This window comes from Geotrypetes seraphini, chromosome 1 (assembly GCF_902459505.1).
Source record: "Geotrypetes seraphini chromosome 1, aGeoSer1.1, whole genome shotgun sequence".
In the NCBI taxonomy this organism is placed as follows: Eukaryota; Metazoa; Chordata; class Amphibia; order Gymnophiona; family Dermophiidae; genus Geotrypetes; species Geotrypetes seraphini.
In genome coordinates, this window is record NC_047084.1 from 455,406,733 (window position 1) to 455,432,288 (window position 25,556).

At 42.0% G+C, this 25,556-nt stretch overlaps 1 protein-coding gene across 1 annotated transcript in view; it reads right to left on the minus strand.

Moving 5' to 3' along the window:
• Positions 1–25,556, minus strand: part of PHF8 (PHD finger protein 8) — a 280,408-nt gene that overhangs the window by 111,099 nt on the left and 143,753 nt on the right. Inside the window, exons 9-12 of the mRNA XM_033921914.1 lie at positions 14,799–14,886; positions 14,398–14,504; positions 14,120–14,211; positions 13,262–13,351 (exon numbers count right to left, since the gene is read on the minus strand). Coding sequence (XP_033777805.1) covers positions 13,262–13,351; positions 14,120–14,211; positions 14,398–14,504; positions 14,799–14,886 — 377 coding nt within the window. The remainder of the gene's footprint in view (positions 1–13,261; positions 13,352–14,119; positions 14,212–14,397; positions 14,505–14,798; positions 14,887–25,556) is intronic.

Here is a 25,556-nt window from a genome sequence, read left to right on the forward strand (position 1 = left end):
TAGATGCAGAGAAAGCTTTCGATAGGGTTGAATGGAGTTTTATGTATCAAGCTGTGGATTGGTTTGGTATAGGTTCTGGATTTATACAAATGATTAAAACATTGTATAGCTTCCTTGTTGCAAGATTAAACATTAATAATACGTTATCTGAGCGTTTTCAGTTGCAGAGGGGAGTTAGACAAGGCTGTCCTTTATCTCCGTTGCTATTTGATATTGTATTAGAACCCTTATTGTTAGCTATTCAACAAGCAAAGGGGATGTTAGGAATTCCTTATTCTGATATGGAATATAAGATTTCAGCATATGCAGATGATATTCTGCTTTATTTGAGAAATCCAGAGACTACCATTCCAAGTTTGTTGGAATTGATTGATAAATTTGGTAAATTTTCAGGTTACAAAATTAATTGGAGTAAGTCAGAAATTTTACCTTTAAATGTGTATTGTTCTAAAGGATTATTTGATTATTTTCCATTCATATGGAAAGAAGATGGATTAAAATATTTAGGTATTCAAATTAAAAATACTATTGAAGACACTGAAAGAAAATGAAAAATTTTTATTGAAAAGAGTTGTGTGAGCAATGGAGTCCTTTACATCTTTCTTGGTGGGGGAGAGTTCAAACTATTAAAATGATGATTTTGCCTGTGGTTTGTTATCAACTAAACTAAACTAAACTAAACTTTAAGTTTATATACCGCATCATCTCCACAGATGTGGAGCTCGGCACGGTTTACAAGAAAATGAGTATGATACCAATTTTTTTTCAAGGGTCCTTTTATAAAAAGCTTACGAAATTTCTTTGGCTTGGTAAAATGCCTAGAATTGCTTTAGTATCCTTACAAAAGCCAATTGAGGAGGGTGGGGTAAATTTTCCAAATTTTTATAGGTATCATCAAGCCTATATTTTACGTCTGGGTATGTATTGGATCCTCCCAGAAATCATAGATAATGCCCCGGATTGGTTGTATTTAGAAGGGCACCTCTTGTTTACTTTGAATTTAGTTCATGTGCCAGGTATTAATATGCCTAGGAAATATAGGGAGAACAAAATTTTAATGGATACATGGAAAACATTGAGATGTATTAGCAATTTAACACCTATTCCAATTAATAAATCAACTAATCAATTCTTATGGATAAACTCCAAGATTAAACTTGGCGGATATCAAGTCATTTGGAAGAACTGGATTATTGCAGGTATTCGAACTTTGAATGATGTTATTTCAGATGGTAAACTGCTTGAATTTTCACAATTGCAACTTAGATTTGGTCTTAATAAATCACAAAGTTTTAAGTGGTTGCAGTTGAAGCAGGCTTTTCAGGTGGGGTTCCCTGAATGGAAGAATCTTAACAATCAATATAGTCTGCAGTTCCTATGCTTCCAAGCAGACTTCCTGGGACATCAAGCTGCATTGTGGTATAAATTATTATCTGGATACTTTAATAAAAAACCAAAATGTGGTCTTAGAGACATTTGGAGCATTGAGATTAAGCATCAGATTTCTGCATCTCAATGACCACGAATTTGGTCTTGGAGAATGAGATGTACAGTGTCAGCATCTATGAGGCAAACTTGGTTCTTTTTGTTGCATAGAGCGTTTTGGACCCCTGTTCGTTTACAAAAATTAGATAGCTCTAAGTCCAATAAATGCTGGCACTGTAATCTGGAACCAGGGACATTGGACCATCTACTTTATTATTATCCCTATATTAAGTTATTTTGGAATTCAATCTGGACTCAAGTAAATTCTTTATTGGAAAACCATGTTGCCCTTTCCTATGATACTGTTTTATTTGGAATGGCTATGAGGAAAAAGAGTCAAATATCATCACATAACAACAAACTTTTATTAATTATGACAGGGGTTGCCATTCAACATATTACCAATAATTTGAAAAATTACAATAATTTTAATTACTCATTCTGGTGGAATTCGTTATGTCATACTTTTAAGATGAAAAGAGCAATAGCGTTGCAAAAAGGAAATTATAATAACTTTTTATAACATTTCAATGGAGCTGCTACCCTATAAATCCCTTCAGTCTACTGCAAAACTTAGGTGTTAATGCCTTAAGGTGATGGGTGGGTATATGTGTGTTTTATTCTGCTATATATGAAGAACTTCAATTAAAGGAATGAAGGATTTACATCAATCACACAAGTGAGATATATTGTGGCTTACTGAAGATATGTGGACACCATGAACATGCCCTTCTGTTATTAATAATTAAAATTGGAAAATAAAAGCATGCAAGGTGATACAAGGAGATTAACTTTGAAATTATTTGGGGTAAATGAAACAGGTGACTTGTGGAACTGTCTGTAAAAGGTTATTTTAAATTGGCTAGGATAGAATAAAACTGAATAAAAATAATGAAGTTGTTGTAAGCTGAAGTTCTCAGAAAAAAAATAGCCCAGAGTTAGAGAGGGAAAAACATGCTGACATGCACAAAGTTAAAACAAAGAAAAAGCTTATGTTAAGAACTGTCAAGGATTAATTTGTGTTTGGTATATGGAGAGATTGAAATAATAAGACCCCATTGTAAGGTAGGCAGCTGCATGGAAATGGAAAAGGCTAAATATAGGTTTTCCAGAAAAACAGGATACAGGCCTTTACAGAGAGAACCTAAAAAGGAACTCTGATCCTCACAGATTAACATACAAGTTAATTAGGAAAGTTCATACAGAAGTTATAAGGATAGGAAAAGTGAAATGCTGCCACCTACTGGGTTTAAAAATTGGGCTTAACATTGGCAAATTTAGGATTTAAATGTATTCTGGGAAGGAAGTCATATGATCAACTGTGCCATTGTATTCTAACATATGGTAATTATTACAATGATGTCAGATTAGGTATAAAAACTCTCTGTTTTGTAACCCTCCTTTGGAGAGGAACAAATGGGTAACATGGGTAACATGGATGCCTCTCCCCAGACATGAAAGGCATTAATAAACATGAATTTGATTATTACACAGCTTTTTCCATGTCTGTTTATTTGAATTTACAGAATGGAATCCCTTGCCCAGTCATATTGGGAGAGGGAGCCCATTCTGGTCATTCTTTTGACCTCTCTGTTCAAATCTCTCAGCCTGGCTTGAACAGGCTGAAGATTGTTCCAACTTTGTTTCATGAATCTTGTAGGAAAATCTGGTCAGACGGCCTGTGCATCAGCTCAGTTTGGTCTTTCCTTGTCTGCTTAGCCATACACAAGACCAAAACAGATTACAATAAGATCATAAATATTGAAGTTCCATTACAAAAAGAGACAGCTAAATATCTAAAGAGGGTGATTCTATAACATACATACTGTTACATGTCAATCAGGCATGTAATTCATTAGAATAATGTAAATACGTATCTCACAGTAGGTACTTCACAGGTAAGCATACAAATAGGCAGAGTCTAGGTGGAGCATAGGCAGGACTCAAATGCATATAACTTTAAGTTATAACTTAATGCATATATACTTGAATATAAACTGAGATTTGGGGGCCAAAAAAATAGCCCAAAAATTGGGGTCTCAGTTTATATTCGAGTCATCCAGCTGTGTACCCTCTTGCCCCCCTTCCCAGGCCTCTCCGGGGCTTCCTTGAGCCCTCATGGTTCAGCAGTGAGCCTGGGACAGGAGCGTTCTCTCCCATCGCCAGTCTCGGCCAGCTCCACCCCACCCCACATCACTCCTGCCTCCCAGACCCTGCAGAGGCCTACAGTTCATCCAAGAAATGGAAGTCATTGGTCCTCTCCAAAGAGTGAAGCAAAATTCTGTGCACATCTAGTTTACACAAAAGCCTATCCTCCTTTTCTGGAACGAACGAAAAGCAGGCAGACAAACTTCCTGGCTCACATGAAACTTGGAAATCACTTATAGAAGAAAGGAAGGAGCCATACAGAGGGATACTCCTACCTCTGATCTGAAGAAAGGGTTCCTTACAAGGGCTTGTAGCTCTGAAAAATGCCGAGCTGAGACAATTGCCACGAGGAAGAACATCTTGACTATAAGATCCAAAATAGATACCTCTTTGAGTGGTTCAAAAGGAGGTTCAGTCAGACCTTTCAACACAATATTGAGATTCCACATAGGAAAGGGCTGACGTAGAGGAGGGTGTAAACGAAGTGCCCCCCTGAAGAATCTAGTCACATCAGGATGAGCTATAAGTGAAGAAGAGTCATTGTGCGCTCTGAAGCAGAAAAGGCCTGTCACCTGTACTGTGAAGGAAGCTACCGCTAGGCCCTTGTCTAGACTGGCTTACAAGAAGGCTAAGATCACCGGAATGGGAACCTGCAACGGCTCCACCTGGCTTCTGGCACAATACTACTAGAAAGCTTTCCAAGCCTTGGCATAAACCACCATAGTAGATGGCTTCTTGGACTTTAAAAGAGTGGCAATGACCATGTAAGAGAGTAGCCTCTTTGAGTCAAGGCCTTGCACTCAAAAGCTATGCCATAAGACCAAAGCACTGGGGGTTCTCTATAGGAACTGATCCCTGACTGAGAAGGCAGCGATGAAAAGGGAGCCTAAGCTTCTTGTCTCATTGAAGACGAATCAGGTCCATATACCATGGGCGGCAAGACAAGTCCAGGGCCACTAGGTCTGGATGAGTCGCAATCCTGGGAATGACCAAATCCACCATTGGCCAGGGTGGAAAGATGTAGAGTAGCTCCTGAGTCTGCCAGGGCTGAATTAATGCACTAAGACCTAAGCTTCCTGGTTCTTTTCTTCAACTGAAAAAGAATTAGACTTTGAAGTTCTTGCCAAAGCCATGAAGTCAAGCGAGGGTCTGCTCCAGCAACTCATGAGGTGGAATGCTCTCTGCGAGAAAAAACACTCTCCCGATTCCAGGATCTGGCGACTGAGAAGTCCACCTGAACACTGTCTACACCAGCCACATGCACCATGGAAAGAGCTAGAAAACCTGGACTGGAACAAAGCCTTTTCTTTTTCAGTTCCTTTCAAAACCACATTGCCCTGATTTTAAATTTATCCCACATTCTCTTGCTGTATTGCAAATTGCCTGTCTTTAGCATGCAGGAGGAGAGAGTTGCTATGGAGGTTTTGAACCTCATGCTGCTGCTGTTGTTATATAATAAAATGAACTATGATAAGAGGTGAAACAACTCAGTGAAGACCTGAAGCAGTCGTGGCTTCTGAAGATGCTGATCCAGCGAAACACAGCCCTGTACTGGGCCGACTGAGCAATATGGTTGTATAGTCCAATGGTGATACCAGAAAATATAAACTATAATCATTGTGGTTGAGCAACATGAGATTGTGGTAACAATTTGCAATATAGCAAGAGAAAGTGGGATAAATTTAAAATCGTGACAATGTGTTTTTGAAATGAACTGAAAAAGAAAAAGTTTTGTTCTAGTCCAGGTTTTCTGGCCCAATGGGGCATTCCCATTGAGCCATTTTATCATTTTATTTAAAAAAAAAATAAATAAATAAAGAATTCTGTAGTGTGATTTGTTTAGAGTGTGTGGCTTGTTAACATGTTATTTAAATCAGTGTGATATAAATATATTTATTATGTGGTAAAGAATAAAAAATGATAAGTGCAATAGAAGGCTTTCTGCAGTTTGTAGGTATTTATTGTTGAGTTAGCTGAAGCCATTTTAAGTGATTTAAAGTCCTGTTTGTATTAGTTGACTGAAAGAGCTAGAAGGTAAACTTTCACCTACCAGAACAGCATCTAAGCCTCCTGACTTATGGGAGCGTTTCTGGTGCCCCGTTGACAATTTACTAACGCCACTGTCATGGCATTGTCGGAAAACACCCTTACTGCTTTTCTCTCCAGGTTGTTTTGCAGATCTCTGAGCTCAAGATGGTTGATCAACCAGTGCCTCTGAGGGAGAAACCACCAGCCCTGGATGGAATGATCCCCGCAATGGGCCCCCCAGTCCAAAAGACTTGTGTCTGTCATCAAAGTGATCCACTCCTTGATTCTGAGGGGTATGCCCTTTTCGAGAGCAGCTCCCCGAAGCCACCAGCACAGACTGCTACGCACCAGTTCCATCCAAGGAAGAGGCATCCGAAGGGAATGATGTTGCGGAGACCACCAGGACATGAGGGACTGCTGTAGTGGCCGCATGTGTGCCTCAGCCCAGGGCATGACCTCCAGGGAAGCTGCCATGGATCCCAGGATCTGCAGATACTGCCAAGCTGTGGGACTTGGGATTGCCAAAAGATCCTTGATCTGTTTCTGGAGGAACTGTTTGCATGGTTTGGGAAGAAAAACACAGCCTTGTTGAACCAAACTGCTAGGTAGTTCAATGTCTGAGATTGAATTAGCTGGCTTTTCCTGAAATTGACAATCCAGTCCAAATGCTGCAGGAGAGACACCACAGTCTCCACTGTCTGCTCGTACTCCAGTCTTGATGATGCCCTGATAAAACAATTGTCCAGATATCGATGAACCAGGACCCCCATTCTACGGAGGTGTGCTGCTATCACTGCCATCACTTTGGTGAAGGTGCAGGGGGCCATTGTTATTACAAACTGGAAATGCTGTTGAAGAACGTGAAATCTCAGATACTTCGGGTGTCCTGGGAAGATGCAGATAGGTTTCTGTTATATCCAGCGAAGCCAGAAACTCTCCTGGAGCCACCATTGCAATGACAGAAAGCACTGTTTTCATGCGGAAATGCGAAATTTGTAGAAATGTATTGACTGACTTGAGATCCAAAATGGGTCTCCAGTCTTTTCAGCCTTTCTTTGGAATGATGAAGTATAAGAAGTATCTGATGGAGCCTGATTTGCTTTTGGAAACTGGTTCTACAGCCTGAATGTCCAGAAGACGCTGTAGAGTCATCCCGGCCTTCAGCACTTTCTCCGGTCTTCCCGCCAGAGAGTCCAAAAACATATCTTGAAGGAGGTGGAAGAAGTCTATCTTGTGTCCCTCCCATTGATCCAAAAAGATTTGCTCCTACTCCTGCAGGAATGCCATCAACTGCCCTCCAATGCGAAGAAATGTGCTGAGGCCCTGGCATTTTTGTGACTTCTTAGAGGAGGTGCTGGCACCAGAACCCAAAGCCTGCTGGCGTTGAGGGTTGGAATAGCATCCATAGTTCTGGGAATATCTCTGGCCAGACGAGCCCAACGGGCCTTGGCGAAACCTGCAGGAGGGACAAAAATTACTACAACCTCCTTGGAAATATGCCAAGGCTTTTTATTTGGAAGGGACTTAGGACAGCGATCCGCCAAACAGCCATCAGGTCATCTAATCCCTTGCCAAAAAGCATCTGACCCTTAAAGGGAAGCCTGCTGAGAGTCACCTTGGAGGGCAAATCTCCAGCCCAGTGGCAGATCGAAAGGTTGCGGTAAGAGCAGATAGCGTAGCTGGTTTTAAAGAAAGGTTTGGACAATTTCCTGGAGGAAAAGTCCATAGTCTGTTACTGAGAAAGACATGGGGGAAGTCACTGCTTGACCTGGATCGGCAGTATGGAATATTGCTACTCCTTGGGTTTTGGTCAGGTATTAGTAACCTGGATTGGCCACCGTGAGAACGGGCTACTGGGCTTGATGGACCATTGGTCTGACCCAGTAAGGCTATTCTTATGTTTCAAAAAGTTTCCTGAGGACCACATCCATACGGTGGTCCTGCATATCTTTCAACACCACTCCCCCGTCACACGGAAGAGAGGGGCACTTAGTCACTTGTGTCACCAAGGAATCTACCTTGGGCTGCCCCAAAAGCTGCTGACACTCCTGCGCCAATGGATGCAAGCGGGACATAATCCTAGCACTCTTCAAAGTACCTTCTGGAGAGTCAAACTGCTCAGAGACCATAAAACTCATATCCAGATGCCAGGGAAAGGTCGTAGAGTGTGAGTGCCCACTACAAAGCCAGGGAGAAAAAGAAGTAGATGGATCAGGCTGAGTCACTAAATTTAATTCCTGCAAAGATTCAGCAGAAAGACAAAGGCAGAGATGCAAACTTAAGCGCAGAACAGTAGGATCATCATCCCTCAAAGGATCTGCGGATCCAGCACATAAGCCTGGATCCCTCAATCTGGGGAAAGCTGCATTGTCAAATGGATCAGAGAGGTCAGGATCAGCATCCGGATCCCCAAAATCATGTGTAGGCAGAACAGCAGCCAGATCAGGAAGAGGCGACGACATGCCCGAAGGCACCACGCCACCCAAAAACGAAAAGGGGGAAAAGGAGATTGCACAGGAGAAGAACACGCCTTTTAGAGATGGTATCCGGCTCCTGGGGCACAGAGTTACCCTTAGATGACTTATATTCACATGTCTTAGGCCACAGTTCTTCAATTGTCGGTCCGCGGACCGGTGCCGGTCCGCAGAAAATTCCTGCCAGTCCGCACAGGACCAGCGAGATGGACGCTGTTAAATTTCCTGCCCCGGTGGTGTTCGCAGAAATCTTCTGTTCCCCCCAGCCTCGAGTGATCAAGACAGGCTGCCGACGTCGGCCATTCCCTCTGTGAGTTTCGCTTATGCAGAAACAGGAAGTTGAAACAAAATAGGCGGGACTCAGAGAGGAAAGATCCCGACGTCGGCAGCCTGTCTTGATCGCTGCCCCTGCCGAGTCGCCGAAGAGGGCCGTGGGGAAAGTGCAGGCAGAGAGAAGATGGTCAGCGTGCGCGGGGAGGTCAGCGTGTCGATTGGGGCCATCAGCAGCGTTTGTGCTGAGAGTCTGCCCACGTGCAGGATGCGGCGGGTAGGGGCCTCCGGCTCGTCTTGGGCGGCAGGGCCTGCGGTGCAAAGCTGTTTTTGCCGGCTTGGGGGGGGTCGCGAATGTGCAGGGCACAGCAGGAGTAAGATCATGGGGAGCCTTCAACAGTGGCTGTCTCCTCTCTTCAACAGTGGCTTCTCTTCAACAGTGGCTGTCTCCTCTCCTAGCAGCTCTGTATTTACCAGGGCAGTGATTCACTTTGGCAATTTCCCCTTTCCTCAGAGGCAGCAACGGACCCAAGGTTGCCTAAGTAAATCACTGCTGCAGGCAAGTACTGAGAGCTGCTGGAAGGAGAGGAAGCCACTGTTGGAGGCTGGGAAGCTGCTGGATAAAGGGAGAGCTGCTACTGGACCTGGAGGGAGGTAGAAGGAGAGATGCTACTGGGAGGGGAGGAGAGAAAGGGATAGGAAGAGAGTTAATGTTGGATAGGGGGAAGGAGGGAAGGGAGAAGGGAAAAAGGAAAGAAACAGCTGGCAGGGAGATTACAGGAGGGGAAGGGGTCAGGGTGGAATGGAGAGATCAGATGAGGGAAAGGGGAGAGACAGAGGAATGAGAAAGTAGAGAGAGATTGATGCTGGAAAGGGGGTCAGCAGAGAAATGAGAGAGGGATAAAGATGCTAGATCTGGTGTAAGAGAGATAAAAATGAAGAAAGCAGTGAAGCTGGAATGAATGATGTAAAAAGGAGAGAGGAGGCACAGGCTGGATGGAAAGGGGAGAGGGGCATAGAAAGAAGTCAGATACATATGGAAGGGGGAGAGGCCAGATAGTGGATGGAACGGGCAGACGCTGGAAGGAAGAGTGGAAAGAAGATGAAAGCAGAGACCACAAAAGGTAGAAAAAATCATTTTATTTCTATTTTGTCATTACAATATATCAAATTTGAAATATATATCCTGCTAGAGACATAACCGGGGACTACAAAGCCTAACACTATTCCTATCATGTGTGACTGCAGTATTCTGTTAGCATAATATTTCTGTGTAGTATTCTGTAATAATTTGGCTTGTTCAGTTTTCTTGATAGTAGAGGGGATATATGTGAAAAGGAGGGGAGACAGGGGTTTTGTTGGTCCTTGCTCTGAATATTTATATTTATAAAATGACAATTGTACAAAATATTGTTTCTTTTTATACTTTAATAAAATACGTTCAATATAAAATCATAACTGAGGCTTGTGCAGATGGGATCAGATGGTTTGTGGGGACTGAGCTTGCGGAGACAGGGCAAAAATGTGTTTTTTTATTTCGGTCTTAGTAGTTTGCCAGTCCACAAAATAATTCTTTTATTTCTGCCGGTCCAAGGGTGTAAAAAGATTGAAGAACACTGTCTTAGGCTGTGGAGGGCCCGCCCTGCCGAGCCCCAAAAGTAATGAAGGCCGCTTCACCAGGCTGGCTGAGCATCTGATCACCTCCTTCAGTGGAGGGAAAGCTAAGCCGGTAGCTACAGCACCCTCCAGCTGTGGCACATGGCGCAAGGACACTCTAACAGCGCTAAATTTGCACAATCCTGGCATGAATTCACAAGAGGAGACTTCAAAGACTCCATCCCAGCAGTTTTCCAGGCAAAAATCAAAGTTTTGAAGAAACAAAGAAAAAAACAAAAAAAAAAACCCAAATTGCTAAAAATCCAAGATGGCCACTGGCACCAAATTTGCACCAAAAACGCAATATTTTTCACACTTCCCAAAGTCAAAAAATGATAATTTTAAGATTTTTCAGGAGGGGGAACATACAGAAACTCAGAAAAACTTACTTTCAGTACTGTACCAAGGGAGGGGGGGGAGGTCCGCCCCAGGTGCACGCCCCAAGGGGGTGCACAGCTGGCCACCCACCGGGGAATAGGCTGCTGCCGGGGAAAGGCTTCCACTGCCGTCATCAGGAACAAGCCGGCCGAGTTCTCTCTTCTTTTCTTCCCTGCAGGGCCGACCAACTCTCACCGCCCGACGTCAATTCTGACGTCGGAGAGGACGTTCTGGGCCAGCCAATCGTTGCCTGGCTGGCCCGGAACGTCCTCTCTGATGTTAGAATTGACGTCGGGCAGTGAGAGTTGGTCAGACCCGCGGGGAAGAGAAGCAGGGCGAACTCGGAGCCGGCCTGTTCCCGATGGCGGCAGTGGCAACCTATTCCCCAATGGCGGTGGCAGCATTTTCCCAATGGCATGGGGGAGGGGAGGGAGAAACAAAGAAACAGGGGGGGGACAGGGAGCCAGAAAGAAAGGGGGCAGGGTGAAACAAAGAAAAAGAAAAAATGGGGCACGGAGAGAGAGAAAGAAGGGGGCAGGGTGAAATAAAGAAAAAGTTTGGGGAGGGAATGAGGTCTGGAGGAGAGGAAGCATACAGGAGGCTGAAAGAAGGGAAGAAATATTGGATGCACATCAGAAGAATAAAGTGCAACCAGAGACTGATGAAATTACTAGACAAAGGTAGGAAAAATGATTTTATTTTCAATTTAGTGATCAAAATGTGTCCGTTTTGTGAATTTATATATGCTGTCTATATTTTGCACTATGGCCCCCTTTTACTAAACCGCAATAGCGGTTTTTAGCGCAGGGAGCCTATGAGCGTTGAGAGCAGCGTGGGGCATTCAGCGCAGCTCCCTGCGCTAAAAACCGCTATCGTGGTTTAGTAAAAAGGGAGGGGGTATATTTGACTATTATTGTATAGTTGTTACTGAGGTGACATTGCATAAAGTCATCTGCCTTGACCTCTTTGAAAACCCGTGGAATATAAATGATAATTAACATTTTCTCTGCGTACAGTGTGCTTTGTGTTTTAAAAATTTTATTGTTGGTAGATCATTTTGACTTGGCCACGAAGGTAAGGGGGAGGGAGGGAGGGGAGCTGCTGAAAGACATCAAGTAATCCTTGCAGGCTTGACTGTGCAGGGAATTATTTTTGTAAAATCATGTTTTGTTATGTGACTGGCATTATTTAGACTTTAATTTCTATGAATGAATAGAATGAAAATTATATAAAATTACTTGCTTGTTTTTATGTGCGTGCGCTGAAGAAAGGGGAGAGAGAGTGGGCTGAGGACGCTGAAGGGAAATGGGGAAGAGAGAGTGGGGAGAAGACGCTGATTTATAAATTGACAATTGTACAGAATATTGTTTCTTTTTATACTTTAATATAATAAGTTCAATATAAAACAATTCAAGGCTTGTGTGATTGGAATCAGGTGGTTTGCGGGGATGGGGACCGAGCTTACGGGAAATAGTCCAATAAAATGGTATTTTCTTATTTCTCATTATTTGTTTTATTTTTATTTGTTAATTTGTAAAGTGGTGATTGTTATGTATCAGTTTTTTCAAATTTACATCTGCTGTCTTTATAATTTGCACAGTATTAGAGGACATGTATTACTGTTTCTGTGGTGTTGTAGTGTTGCACTGTATGCAGAGTCTGGTTTCTTGGCGGTTCAGTTTAACTTTTGTCTACATATTTCTATTTTTAGTTTGTGATTATTCCATATTGGGCAAGGGTATATCTGTCTGTGTGTATGAAAGGGACATGGCTTTCTGATAGCATCGACTGTACAGGATCAATTGACTGTGCAGGATCTGGTTTGTTTAGTTTTACAATGTATGTGTTGGTGTTCTAGTGCTCACTGCAGTGTTTAAGATGCTGCCTTTTCCTAGGTACACTCTTGTTGTGCGATATGTGGATTGTTACTAAAAATCATATTTTTCATATAGATTGTAGGGGGGGTGTCAAAAAATGATGGACCCTGGGTGTCACATATGCTAGGTACGCCACTGCTTACTTTTTAAACTTTCCACAACGTCTCTCACAAGCTGTCAGCTCCTTGTTCTCACTGTGACCTGATACACAGGATTCCACCTGCACACAGGTCTTTCTCAGTAGCTGTAGAAGTATTCACTGCCACAATGCTGGAAGAATGCTCTCAGAAAGCTGATCTTCAGGCTGCCGATCAGACTCCACTGTCCGATTATGGCTCCACCCCAGTGGATCACCAGATGCGCACCAGGACGGGCAGAGGCACGAAAACGCAGCCAGAATACTGTGGAACACCGCTGAGCCCCCTAAGCATTCCAAACAGTCTGCGCTCGACCCCTGCTTAACAGAAGGTGAGACTACTTCATGGACAGCCCTGGGCTCCAAGGAAACTATGCAGATTAGATAACAGGTACCCAAAAAGGGATCGGCCTGTCTGCTACAGACCGAAGTCTATGAATTCTCAAGCAGCCAGGGCTCCAAAATTGCTTCAAACGTGAAATTATCCGAAAAGAGGACAGCATTACATTGAATCTAAAACAATAAAATGGGGAGAGCAGAACACACACAGCTGCAGCCATGCTTGCAGAAGGGAAAACTGTAGAGGGCGCTAAACGGATCAGTGAAGTACTACAGAGACAGAGTGAAAAATCTGAAGTGGATTCCTTCTGCAGAGCATGCGAGTATGGGGAAATAATCCTATTGCCTAGAATGTCTCACCTATTGCACTGGAAAAGCCATTATAAAGTACAGTTATCTGTAACTGCCATTATATACTTTTCACTTAGCATGCATCGTTGGAGATGTGCATGTCCAGAAGAATCTCTAACCTCCACAAGGCGAATTTCCTTTGCAAGATCTTTGATGAGCTGTGCAGTTCTAATGGTCTCCGGGATCTCTTCTTCATGATCTAGGAGTGCCTGCAAAGAATCAAAATATCATAGATTTTAGAGGTTAGTACCTACAGAAATCAAATGTAATAAACTTCCTGAAGCCACTTATCTTTTATATATTGACTAGACCACACATGTCAAACACAAGGCCCGGGGGCCAAATTAGGCCCACCTGGCCGTTCTTTTGTGGCCCTCAGTGACTGTGCTGCATCTAAGTGCATGACTGTGCAGCTCCGGTCCCAGTGGTGCTCCAAGCACCTGAACGCGTTGCCCCACTCCCAGCAGCGCTCCAAGCTCCTCACCGTGCTGCCTCAGTAGCCATTTGCAGGCAGAAGGGCCTGTCCCAGTGTAAAAGCTAGGTTGGAGCAGGGCGCTCCACACAAGTGCCTTACCGCACCACAGGTGTCTCAGGGTGGGTAAGGAGCTATACTTCTAATAAGACTAAGTATCTTAATAAAAAATTTGGCTCACAACTTAGCCTGGGTTTCAGATTTCGGCCCCTTATGTGATTGAGTTTGACACCCCTGGACTAGACAATAAGCTCCACAGAACATGGACTGTCTCGCATGCATCTGTAGAATGCTGCATGTGTCTTATCACTGCTATAGAAATAAAAAGCAGTACTAACAACAGCAGCCATACAATGGCATATTTCAGCTCTTGTTTCTGCCCCATTAGTTGAATGAGGAAAGCTGAAATAGCAAAAAGGCTCAAATATCACATCAAAAACCACGTCGTCAGGCTACAGAATACATGTGACAAGTGTGCAAGTGGAGTAGAGAGCACCCAGCTGACCTCTTTCCGAGTCCAGGATCTGAAGGCCATGTTCAGGGCTTTCGCTCCATGCAACAAGTAAGCAGGTGGGTGTCTCCTGTTTTCCCTAAGTCCTAAGGGAAGGGAAAAAACAGTTCTTTACTAGAATATACACACATGCATACTGCAAAACAAAGGAGGGGAAAGGGGCATAACACACAACAAGAAATAAGTGATATGACAGAAGACACAGTCAAAATACATATGCACACACACACAAAACATGGCAAACTAGAGTATGTTAGAAGAGTGCTCCCCACCTCGAAAGGTGTCCAGCAGGTGTTTTCCCACATACCAACAGATGGTCTCAAAGTTGGGGAACTTAAAAAGGTCAGCTGTACTCAGCCTCTTTTCGATCTCATATGCCCTAGTTGGGAAACAAGAAGAGATAGGAGAGAGGTGCACAGTAGCCTTCCCACCCCCATGCAAACAGAAGTCACGGGATGACATGTCACAAGCAAAAGCTCCTTGGGCGATCATTGTAGCTGAGAATAGGAAACAACTTCCAGTACTTCCCTGGGTGTCTAAAAATTGCACTTGTTACTCTTTCCACCCAGGAGCAAGTGGTTAACTTGGAAGGCAACCATCCTAACATCTCCAATTGACCCTGAAGTCTGCCCTGCTTCCTCTTCCCCTATCCCACCCAACCTTTTGCACTCACTTCAATTGCATTTCAATATTGAGGCTGTGTAGGAAGTTCCCTCCAAAAGCAAGGCAGTCCACTGGTGTTAGCACAGCATGAATCCAGCCTGAGGAGAACAGAAGAGCGTTGTTGGTACAATATGCTGAAGAAAGACCCTTCTCTGTAATGAGTTCTGCTAGATCTCAACTTCTTCCTATGATATACCATTGACAGACAGTGTATAGTCAGAAGATAAGACAAGAAGAACAATTGCTTTCTAAAAATCCATATGCAGCTTCCACTGCTCAAATATAGTAATTCACATGCTACTACAACCCTTTGGCTCTCATTAATTAAAAATAGCAAGATCTGTGAGATTGGACAACCACTTTCTTCAGAAAACAACTATTACCTTAAATGAGATAAGTAATATCATTCAAAATCAAAAGATTATTCTTGCAGATAAAGTTGGTCAAAATGTACCTCTTTAAACTGGAACCTTAAATCTGCCTAGATATCACTTTAGTCTTGGGGGGAAAATGATATCCTATAAATAAAAAAATAACCCCAACATCCCTCTCAATACAAATTATATTATTGTTTTGTGGGCTATCAAAACGTGAGTAACCATAAAGACACTGGCACCTTATGGATTAATTGGACGCCCATTTAGATTACCCTATTATAGTAGTTTGCTGGAGTAAAAACATGGGTGAATTTCTTAAGAGGAAGAGGTAATATACAGTCCTCCCTCAATATTCGTGGGGGTTAGGGGCAAAGCCGGCCCGCGAATATTGAAAATTCACAAATAACTTTTGGGCCGACTCTGACTCACCCCCGCCTTCCTCCCGCCTTTCCCCCAGCATCCCAGACCTTACCTGGTGGTCTAGCGGTCTCAGGGCAGAAGCGATCTTCCTACGCTCCTGCCTCGTGCAGATTTCTCATCCAAAATGGCTGCCGTGAGTTCCCGTAGCCTCTCGAGAACTCACGGCAGCCATTTTGGATGAGTGATCTGCACGAGGCAGGAGCATAGGAAGATCGCTCCTGCCCCCGAAAGACCGCTAGACTACCAGGTAAGGTCTGGGGAGGTCTGGGAGGTGGGGTGATTCTGTTTTTAGGAAATTGCAAATAATTGAAATCGCGAGTTCTAAAACCGCGAATTGGGAGGGAGAAGTGTATAGAAATAAAACAAAAACATAAAGGAAAAAAATATACCTTTTTTATTGGACTAACTTAATGTAGTTTATGATTAGCTTTCAAATCAGAAATAAGCAAATGTTGGCAAATCAATATATATAAGGAAAACATAAAAGAATTTCAGTGGTAGTTGGAGACAAAGAGGTGACAAAGCAGTTTGAATTTATTTGCAGCGAGAAAGAAAGCCAAGGTCTTTGTTAAGCAGGAGACAGAGATAACAAAGCAGTTTAAATTAATTTGTAGTAGGAAAGAAAGTTAAGGTCCTTGGTGAGTCCTGTCCAATGGGTATCAAAATATTTTATCATTTTGATTTCAAAAGTCTTACATTCTTGGATTTGTCTTAAAATTTCCTTTTAGTATTCTCATTATAAAATCATTGGTGCAGTGGTCAGTTTTTCCAAAGTGCTGTCAAACAGAGGTGACATCCTGATTAGCATTATAATATTTAATATGATATCTGTGTTAAGCTGATCCTAGTCTTTAGCATCTGGCCCGTTTCACCAATATAGCACCCTTCTTTGCACTTTCTGCATTGAATTATATATATCATATTGTAAGATGAATATGCGAAAGATTCCCTTATGTTGAATGTTTCTCCCATATGAGTGACCATGGGATCTTTTGAGATGTACTTGCAGTTTGCAGCTTGTCACACCATTGTGCTATTCTCTTCTTTATGGGTTTGTGTAGAGCATTTGCTTACATTACATTACATTACATTAGGGATTTCTATTCCGCCTGTGCCTTGCGTTTCTAGGCGGATTACATTATAGAAGATATCTGGGCAGTTCCGGTAGAATTACATTTCAGGATAGGAGTATATTACAGTAACAGTAAAGAGTTATGATACTTCAAGTTCACAGAAGATAATACTTATCACAGAAGTTATTACATATAACAGAAGATAATGCATTTTGCAGAGGTAATACATGGCAACTCGATCGTTTAAATCGGGTGTAATGTTGAAGAGTTACAGTACATTTTAAGTCACAGACAAAGAGATAGTATAGATGGGTGTTTCCGAAGTCGTTGGTTGGGAACTCATTGGGTGGTGGTTAGAGTGATGGGAGATATTTTTTGAACAGTAGTGTTTTTATTTCTTTGCGGAACTCTTTTATGTCTGTTGTTTTGGTCAGTAATTTTGAGATGTCAGAGTCTATTTTAGCTGCCTGTGTCCTCAGGAGGTTGTCATAGAGTTTCTTACCAGTTTCTATTTCAGATTAGGTGGCGAGCGGAAGGCCAGCACAGGTGGAGCTGGGAATATTTATTTTAGTAATTCATCTTCTTGGAGTAGTGGTTGTGGATCTCTTACTACTTGGGATCAAGCTAGGTACTTGGGACCTGGGTTGGCCATTGTTGGACACAGGATACTAGGCTTGATGTACCTTCGGTCTGTCTCAGTATGGCCATTCTTATGTTTTCTTAGATTTTCCAGCTCTGGATTGTATGTCACTATCAAGGAGGTCCTTTCTGTCATTTTCTTGTCCTTGCAGTATAATGGGTTTTCTTTGGATGCCTTAATGGATGAGGCAATATTCTTGGAGATTATTTTAGGATTGTATCCTTTTTGTCTGAAGGATTCAGTCAGGGTTTCTAGGTGTTTGTTTCTTGGGTCAAAGCAGATAAGGTAGTATTGTGTGGCTTGGCAGTGTATAATGGATCTTTTTATTTGTGAGGGGTGGAAGTTGGAATTGTGGAGGTAGCAACATCTGTTTTTAGGTTTCTTGTAGAGCATGACAAGGGGACAAATTTTCCCCCCGCAGAAACTCGATTTCCCAAACCCTGTGAGGTTTGTCACTGTCCCTGTCCCATTCCTGTAAGATCTGCCTTAACTGCACAAACCTGAATCACTTATGATTTTAAAGTATTTGAGGCTTGTGCAGATGAGGACAGAACTTGCAGGAATGGGGCAGGGACAGAAAAAGAACTCACCGAAACGGGAAAATAAATTTCCACATTGTATATAGATGTTTGGATGTAACCATTATTGATAAGAGACTGTGGTGTCTAGAAAATTGACTTTTTCTGGGGAATAGTCAATTTTGAATTTGATTGTAAGGTGGTGTGTATTGAAAAAGTTGTAAAATTGTTTGAGTCTCTTCTCCTTCAGTCCAAATCATAAACACGTCATCAATATACTGGTGGTATTTCAGGGGTTTTGGCCGACATTTTTTAGAAATGTCTCCTCTAGTTCTGCCATGAAGAAGTTTGCATATTGTGGTGTCATCCTAGTGCCCACAGAAGTACCTATGATTTGCAGATAGATGTCATTGTTAAAGCGGAAATAGTTGTTAGAATGAATTTCATCAGTGCTGTAGTAGCTTCCGAAGAGTGTTGGTGGTCCAGGGTAGATACTTTTAGGAATTTTTCATTTGCAGCAATGCTATCTGTATGGGGAATGTGCCGAGTACTCATTATTTAATTTGTTTTTAATTTGTTCAGGAAGTTTATGGTATCTTGTGTGAAGCTCTTTGTTCTTTGCACAAAGGATTTAAGAATCCCCTCTATAAATCCAGATATTTCTTCTGTGAGTGTGCAAATACCAGATATGATTGGTCTGCTAGGGTTGCCGGGTTTATAAATTTTTGGCAGCATACAGAATGTACCCATAGAAGGATGGTTAGGTATGAGTTTCTTTAAATGAGGCTGTACTTGCTTTGGAAGTATTTTGATAAGATTTTTTAACTGTTTGGTATAATCTTTTGTGGGGTCTCCAGTCAGTTTCTTATAGTATATGTTTTCTGAGAATTGTCTGTGTCCTTGAAAATGAACTTGGAGGTGGGAAATTCCCATCAGAAATGTGGAGCATGTCAGTGGGGTGAATACAAAACAAAAGAACAATCCAACAGATCTGCAGTGGATAGTCAAATGACAAAAACAAAGTCTATTTATTGATAAAAATACAATGTAGCAATAAATGGAAGGCGAAATATGATGAGACTCTGCAACTGGTATGACTAAACAAGTAAAATATCAAGCTACTTGTAATTCAGCATTTATTGTATATATCATTAGCTGTCCTCATGAAAAGGTATATGTGGGGAGAACTACAAGACCGGTTAGGTTTAAGTTAAATGAGTATAAAATGAAGATAAACCAATATTTATCAGCTCCTCTTGTGTCCCATTGGGTACAATGTGACTATCAGCTTTCAGATGTCCGATGGAGAATTATTGATAAAGTGGAATGTGGGGCGGGAGGGAAGAAACTAGGAAAGAATTTTAAACTATAAAGAACAGAAATGGATTTCTGAATTAAAAACTATGTCCCCTAATGGGCTGAATGAGGTGCTGGATTGGATGCCTTTAGTATGAGACTATTGTCTGATTGTTATCATGTGATGTACACATATATAGAAGGGCTGTACTAAAAGCAATGCAAAAGTGGGCATAACTTTTTTTAACTGACATAGGTCATTCAAATTGTACATGTTGATAGAGTAACCCTTCCTCTGTACAAAGGTACTACTCAATAGTCTCCATCACAAGCAATGCATTTGCATCATCATTGAACTCAACTCTCGAATCCTCTTTGAAAACATTCAGGTGTGCACTATTGTACCCACTTCTTCACAGCCACTTTCACCTCATATGTGTCATCAAATTGTTTTCCCCAAAGACTGTCCTTCACTGGACCGAATAGGTGAAAATTGGAGGGTGCCAGATCCAGGCTATAAAGTGGATGGTGGACCAATGACCAGCCCAATTTGCCAATCACCTGATTTGTTGCCAAAGATGTGTGTGGTTGTGCATTGTCATGATGAATATGGATAGTTTCCAGATTATTGTTCGGTCTCTTCCTCCTAATGGCTTCTCGAGTGTCTCAATGACCCACTCGCTGGTTACAGTATGGCTAAGTTCCAGAAAATCGAACAAAATGATGCCCTTGTCATCCCCCAAAAAACAGTCACCATGACTTTCTGTGCTGATCGCTAGCTCTTGAACTTCTTAGGCCTTGAAGAAGTGTGACACCATTCCATGGACCGATTCTTCATTTCTAGGTCACAAAAATACATCCACATTTCATCCCCAGGCATCAGATTGGAAAAAAATGTGTCTTCATTGGCTTCAAATGTTTCCAGCAGATCAGAGCAGACTTCCACCCTTCTCTCCTTCAAATAGGGTGTCAACTGTCGAGATAACCACTTTGCACAAACTTTACGATATCTTAAGTCTTCCACCATCTTCTATATGGCATTGTGACCACAGTCAAGTTGTGCAGCAAGCTCACAGACTGTGACTCGTCTGTCCGTGCAAATCAATTTATCCACTTCCTGACGATTTGTGTCAGTGGTTGCAGTTGATGGTCTTCCACTGTGTGGTTTGTCCTCAGTGCCGATTTCACCTTTAAACTTCTTCATTCATCTGTACACATTGCTCTTGTCAATGGTGCCATCTCCATAAACATATATAGCCTTCTGTGGATATCAGGTAGCCTGCACCTCTCCTTTGTCAAGAACTCAATGACAGAACATTGCTTCTACTTGGAATCCATTATTCACCTGCAATGAAGAAAAAGATTCTGAAACACTTATATAGAGGAAGAATTACTCTACCAACATGTGGAATTTGAATGACCTGTGCCAGTTAATAAAAAAAATTATTCCTATTTTAGCATTACTTTCGGTACATTCCTCAAATATTAAAGAAATGTCGTGGCCATTTTGAGAATGAGAGAGCTGAACGTTGGACCCCAGAGCCAAGGGTGAAAGTGTTTTGTTGCTATAGAACTGAAAAAAAAGAATGTACTCAAAGATTTCTTTCATCTGCAGAATGTTAATCCCCCAATGCAGCGTTATCGTAAAATACAGTACTATGTCAGGTGCTATGATGAAGGATGGGATGTTTTGAGACATAATAGCCTGATTGGGAGAAGAATGAGATTTTAAGTGAGCCTATGAGATTTTTGGAAAAGTAAATGATTGTGAAGATAATATTTTGGACTGTACTTTAAAAAGGACTTATGAGGAGCTGAGTGAGTTCTTGTGGTTTATTCAAAACTAAACTTGATATACCAACCAGCCTTAAAGGATCAAAGTGGTTTACAAAAATAAAATACAATAAAATACAAGGAACTTAGGAACTAAATAGGAAAGACCTACTACAATCACATGGAGATTGAAACCAACCATCCTTACAAACAGACATAGCCTATTCTAAGTATACATTATTAAGTTTATAACTAAATCAACATCCATACTTTTTCTTGAAGACTGCTATTTATCTGATTTTCACCAATGGTTTAACCCTCAAACACCATTCTAAAATAATGGATTTTTATCATATTTAAAAAAAAATTTAAACTTCAAAATATCCTTTGGTAGATTGTTCCAGAAATTGGGGGCTAATCAAAAGAAGGGCTGTGGCTCACTGGTTGAGCTACTGCCTCTGCTCCCATGGGTTGTGAGATCAAATCCTAGTGCTGCTCCTTGTGACCCTGGGCAAGTCACTTATCCTCCAGTGCCCACCGCTTTGAATGTCAGTTTTGAAATGCCAAAGCAACAAAAAGGCAGTATTCAAGTCCCCATTCCCTTTCCTTCTTTCTCTGGCAATAGCCCAATGGCTAGTTTAAACTGAGACACCACCAGTCTATAATCTTGTAGTGAACTTAAACATCTGGCAGGTGTATAAAGAATTGCCCATGTAAGAATTCTGGCTCCTGCTCCCATAACACCTTATGAACTAAGCATAACAGCTTAAATTTGCATCTAAAGCAAATTTGAAGTAATGAAATTCTTTATATAATGGAGTAACGTGTTCAAAGATTTTAAAGAAACCTAGCAACTGTATACCTGCATTTTATAGAGTCGGTTACCTCTTTAAAAGGGCCTGTGTTAATCCCAAATACACAATATTCCCATAATTTAGACATGAAGTAAATAGTGCATGTAAAGAAAGATTAAGTTCTTACTTCAATAATCTTTCTTGTATATGGTGTCTAGTACACTTCTCCCTCCGTATCCGCGGGGGTTAGATGCAGAGCCGGACCACGAAGTGTGAAAAACTGCAAATAACTTTTCTGCCGGCTCTGACCCACCCCTGCCTCCCTCCTGCGTATCAAGACTACAACAGGAACTCATGGCAGCCATTTTGGTGACGGCTTTGCACGGGGCAGGAGCATAGAAAGATCGCTCCTGCCCCGTTTCACCACTAGACTACCAGGTAATATTCCGGGGAGGCTCAGACGGCTAAAAATAGCCTAAAAGGAAATTCTTTAAAAAAAAAAAAAAAAATTGCGAATCGAATCCGTGGATACTGAAACTGCAGATTCAGAGGGAGAAGTGTAGTCTTGAATGCTAGGTTTATGCATCTGTATCTGCAAGTTGCTTGCAGAATGCAGGCAATCATCTTTGAACTCCACCTCCTTCCCAGGAAGCTGCTCATGCCCCTCAGCTTGTACAAAAGAGATCAAGCAGCACTGCAATGACAGACATAATTGGAAGGAGGGAAACAGAGAACAATTCTCAACACCACAATTTTATTCTGCTCTTTAACATACGTATCAATTAACATGATAACATTTAAGTAACTGATCAAAACAAACACCAAAACTATGTGCAACCAGCATTAATATTTATAGAGCTCATAGCACTCGCATGTCCTACTATCAAGCAGAGACTTAGACCAGACTTTACTTTCTTGCGTGGTTTTTTTGGGTTATTTTAGCTTATCTGAGAGACAGCAAAGTCTCCAAATCTAGACTAATCCCAAGACAGAAGGCAGGCAAAGTCCACTTGCTTCAGGACTACTAGACACATCTAAAAGAAAGAAGGTTATTGAGGTAAGAACCTAATCTTTCTTTCTAGTGCAATGTGTCTAGTAGTCCTGAATGATAGGGATGTACCAAAACAGTCCCCTGAGTCTACAGCGAGCCCACTGAGCCTGCTTTCAAAACGGAGGTCCTGAAAGTGGCATCCTTCCCGGCTGCTAAGCAGAGTTGTGGAATAAGTGCTAAAACCTTTGATTCCTTTATTTATGGAATCTCCACTCTGACTCCTTTATATAGCATGCATGTAGTATAACACCTATATAGATATATAGGTGTTGGATGTAGTACAACATCAATACTTAATGACTCTTTCACACAGACGGTGCAAGGTAAAATGAGAAGCAACAACACAGGCTAAAACAAAAACACAGAGGAGGAAAAAGCACCAGAAATGAACCCTCCCACCCCACAATGGTAGTTAAAAGTGTTCAGGCAATAACTTCACAACACTAAATGCAAGGTGTGGCTTTTGGGGATTTTGGTTTAATTTATGTTTATCATTTTTGATCAGTTATTATGGATTTGGTATTTATGTTGTGTGTGTGTAACCGAGGTATTCTGTTAGCATGATTTTTCTATGCAGCATTTTATAGTATTTTGGCTTGTTCAATTGTCTCAATAGTAGAGGGGATATTTGGAAGGGGGAGGGGAAACAGGGGTTTTGTTGATCCTTATTTTGCATTTGTTATGTATAAAATGACAATTGTACAGAACATTGTTTCTTTTTATACTTTAATAAAATTATTTCAATATAAAATCATAACTACTCAAGGCTTGTACGGATGGAATCAGAGAGTTTGTGGGGATGGGAATAAACTTTGTCCCTGTGTCATTCTCTAGGTGCCACTTTCACTAATATATCATAAAATATATTAAATTTTGTAATCAAAGAAGTTTATATCAAAATGTATTCTAAAAGTAAAACATATCCTGAAACAAATGGGTTAATCAAATTATCTGTGAAATAAGAAATTTAAGAATTATAATATTTGCATGACTTGCAATTTAACTCTATTAGGAGTCAGAGATGGAGTCAGCACATTTTCACTGACTCTGACTCCAATAACCCAAAAATTGCTTCCAACTCCAACTCCACAGCCCTGCTGCTACATCTACTACTCTATAGAACTTGGTAAAGGTATGAAAGATAGACCATGTAGCTGCTCTACAGATTTCCTCTGATAAAACCACCCGAGTCAACACCCATGAAGTAGTAAGTCCTCTGGTGGAGTGCGCTTCAATGTGATCAGCAGCTGCTTATCGCGGCCCACATACGTGGAGGTAATGGCCGTTTTAATCCATCTGGAAATCGAGGCCTTGGATGCCGGGCTCTCTTTCTTAGCATGACTGATCAGAACAAAAACGTATTCAGATATGCGAAATACATTGGTAAGTTCAAAGTACTGGTGAAGTACTGGACATCCAGCAAATGCAACGCTTTATTCTTTTTTAGACGCCATAGGGTGAAAAGTGGGAAAATGAACGTCCTGATTGACATGGGAGGCAGAGACTACTTATGGTATGAAAGAGAGAACTGTGCGCAAGAAAAGCCCCACTTTCATAATCTTAAGGAATGGTGCCTAAAGGACAGAACTTGTAATTCAGAGACTCATCTCGCCAAAGTAATCGCCACTAGCAACACTTGACTGTAAGATCCAGAAGGGAAGCCTCTCATAAGGGCTAATACAGAGCTCTACCAAGACCTTGAAATACGGTGTTAAGATTCCAGAATGGGAGATGCACCAGAGGGTGCAACCGAAGAGTGCCTTTAATGAACCGGGCAACATCTGGGTGACATGCCAGCTTAGAAACAGGAAAGACCTACTATCTGCACTTTCAGGGTTCTGACAGACCCTTCTGAAGTCCCTATTGCAAAAAATCCAGGACTACTGAAATCAGAGCTTGTAAGTTTCCCCTGAATCCCTCCTTCCTAACGCCCCAAACCCCCCTCTTGCCATGCCACCAACTATCCAGGCCACCACCTTCCCCGCCCCTCCTCCCACCACTTTACAAACCACCCTCCCGCCCATCCCCACCCCCACCATTCCCACTACACTTCTTACAACACTATACTTTACCATCCCCATTATTACAGGCCAAGGCAGATACGGTGATATCTCCCCCCAACCTAAAAAAAGCCGTTCCAGAAACCCTGCCAACCTCATCCCCATTCTTCCCTCGCCACAAACCCCCTCTCACAACACACTCAAATTGGCACTCATCAATGCAAGATCAGTCAACAACAAATCCTTCCTCCTACATGACCTCATTTGCGACAAGACTTGGGACGCCCTCATGATCACCGAAACCTGGCTCCAAGACAACGAGGGGATAACGCTAGGCGAACTATGTCCCCCAGGCTACCAGGCTCTAACCTGCTCACGTACCTCTGGAAAAGGAGGTGGAGTGACTTCCATTATCAAAACCTCCGCCACACCAAAACTAATAAACTCCATCAACATTCCCTCCCTAGAAGCTATTGCGTTCACATTAGGCCACAAACAAAAAACCGCCCTCATACTCCTCTACAGAACCCCCAACTCCCCAGCAGATACCCTAGAAACCCTCCTTGAATTCATCACTGAACTAACCATCTCACACAAACACATGACAATCCTAGGAGATTTCAATTTCCCAGACTACCCCAACACCTCAGGACAAATAGACAACTTCCTCTCCTCCCTCTCCGACCTAGGATTCCACCAAACTATAACCACCCCCACTCACTCAGCAGGCAACATCTTAGACTTGCTTTTCACCCTCAAAAACCCAACGACAAAACCCCAGCAAACCTACACCTCCACACCTGTCCCATGGTCAGACCACCACCTC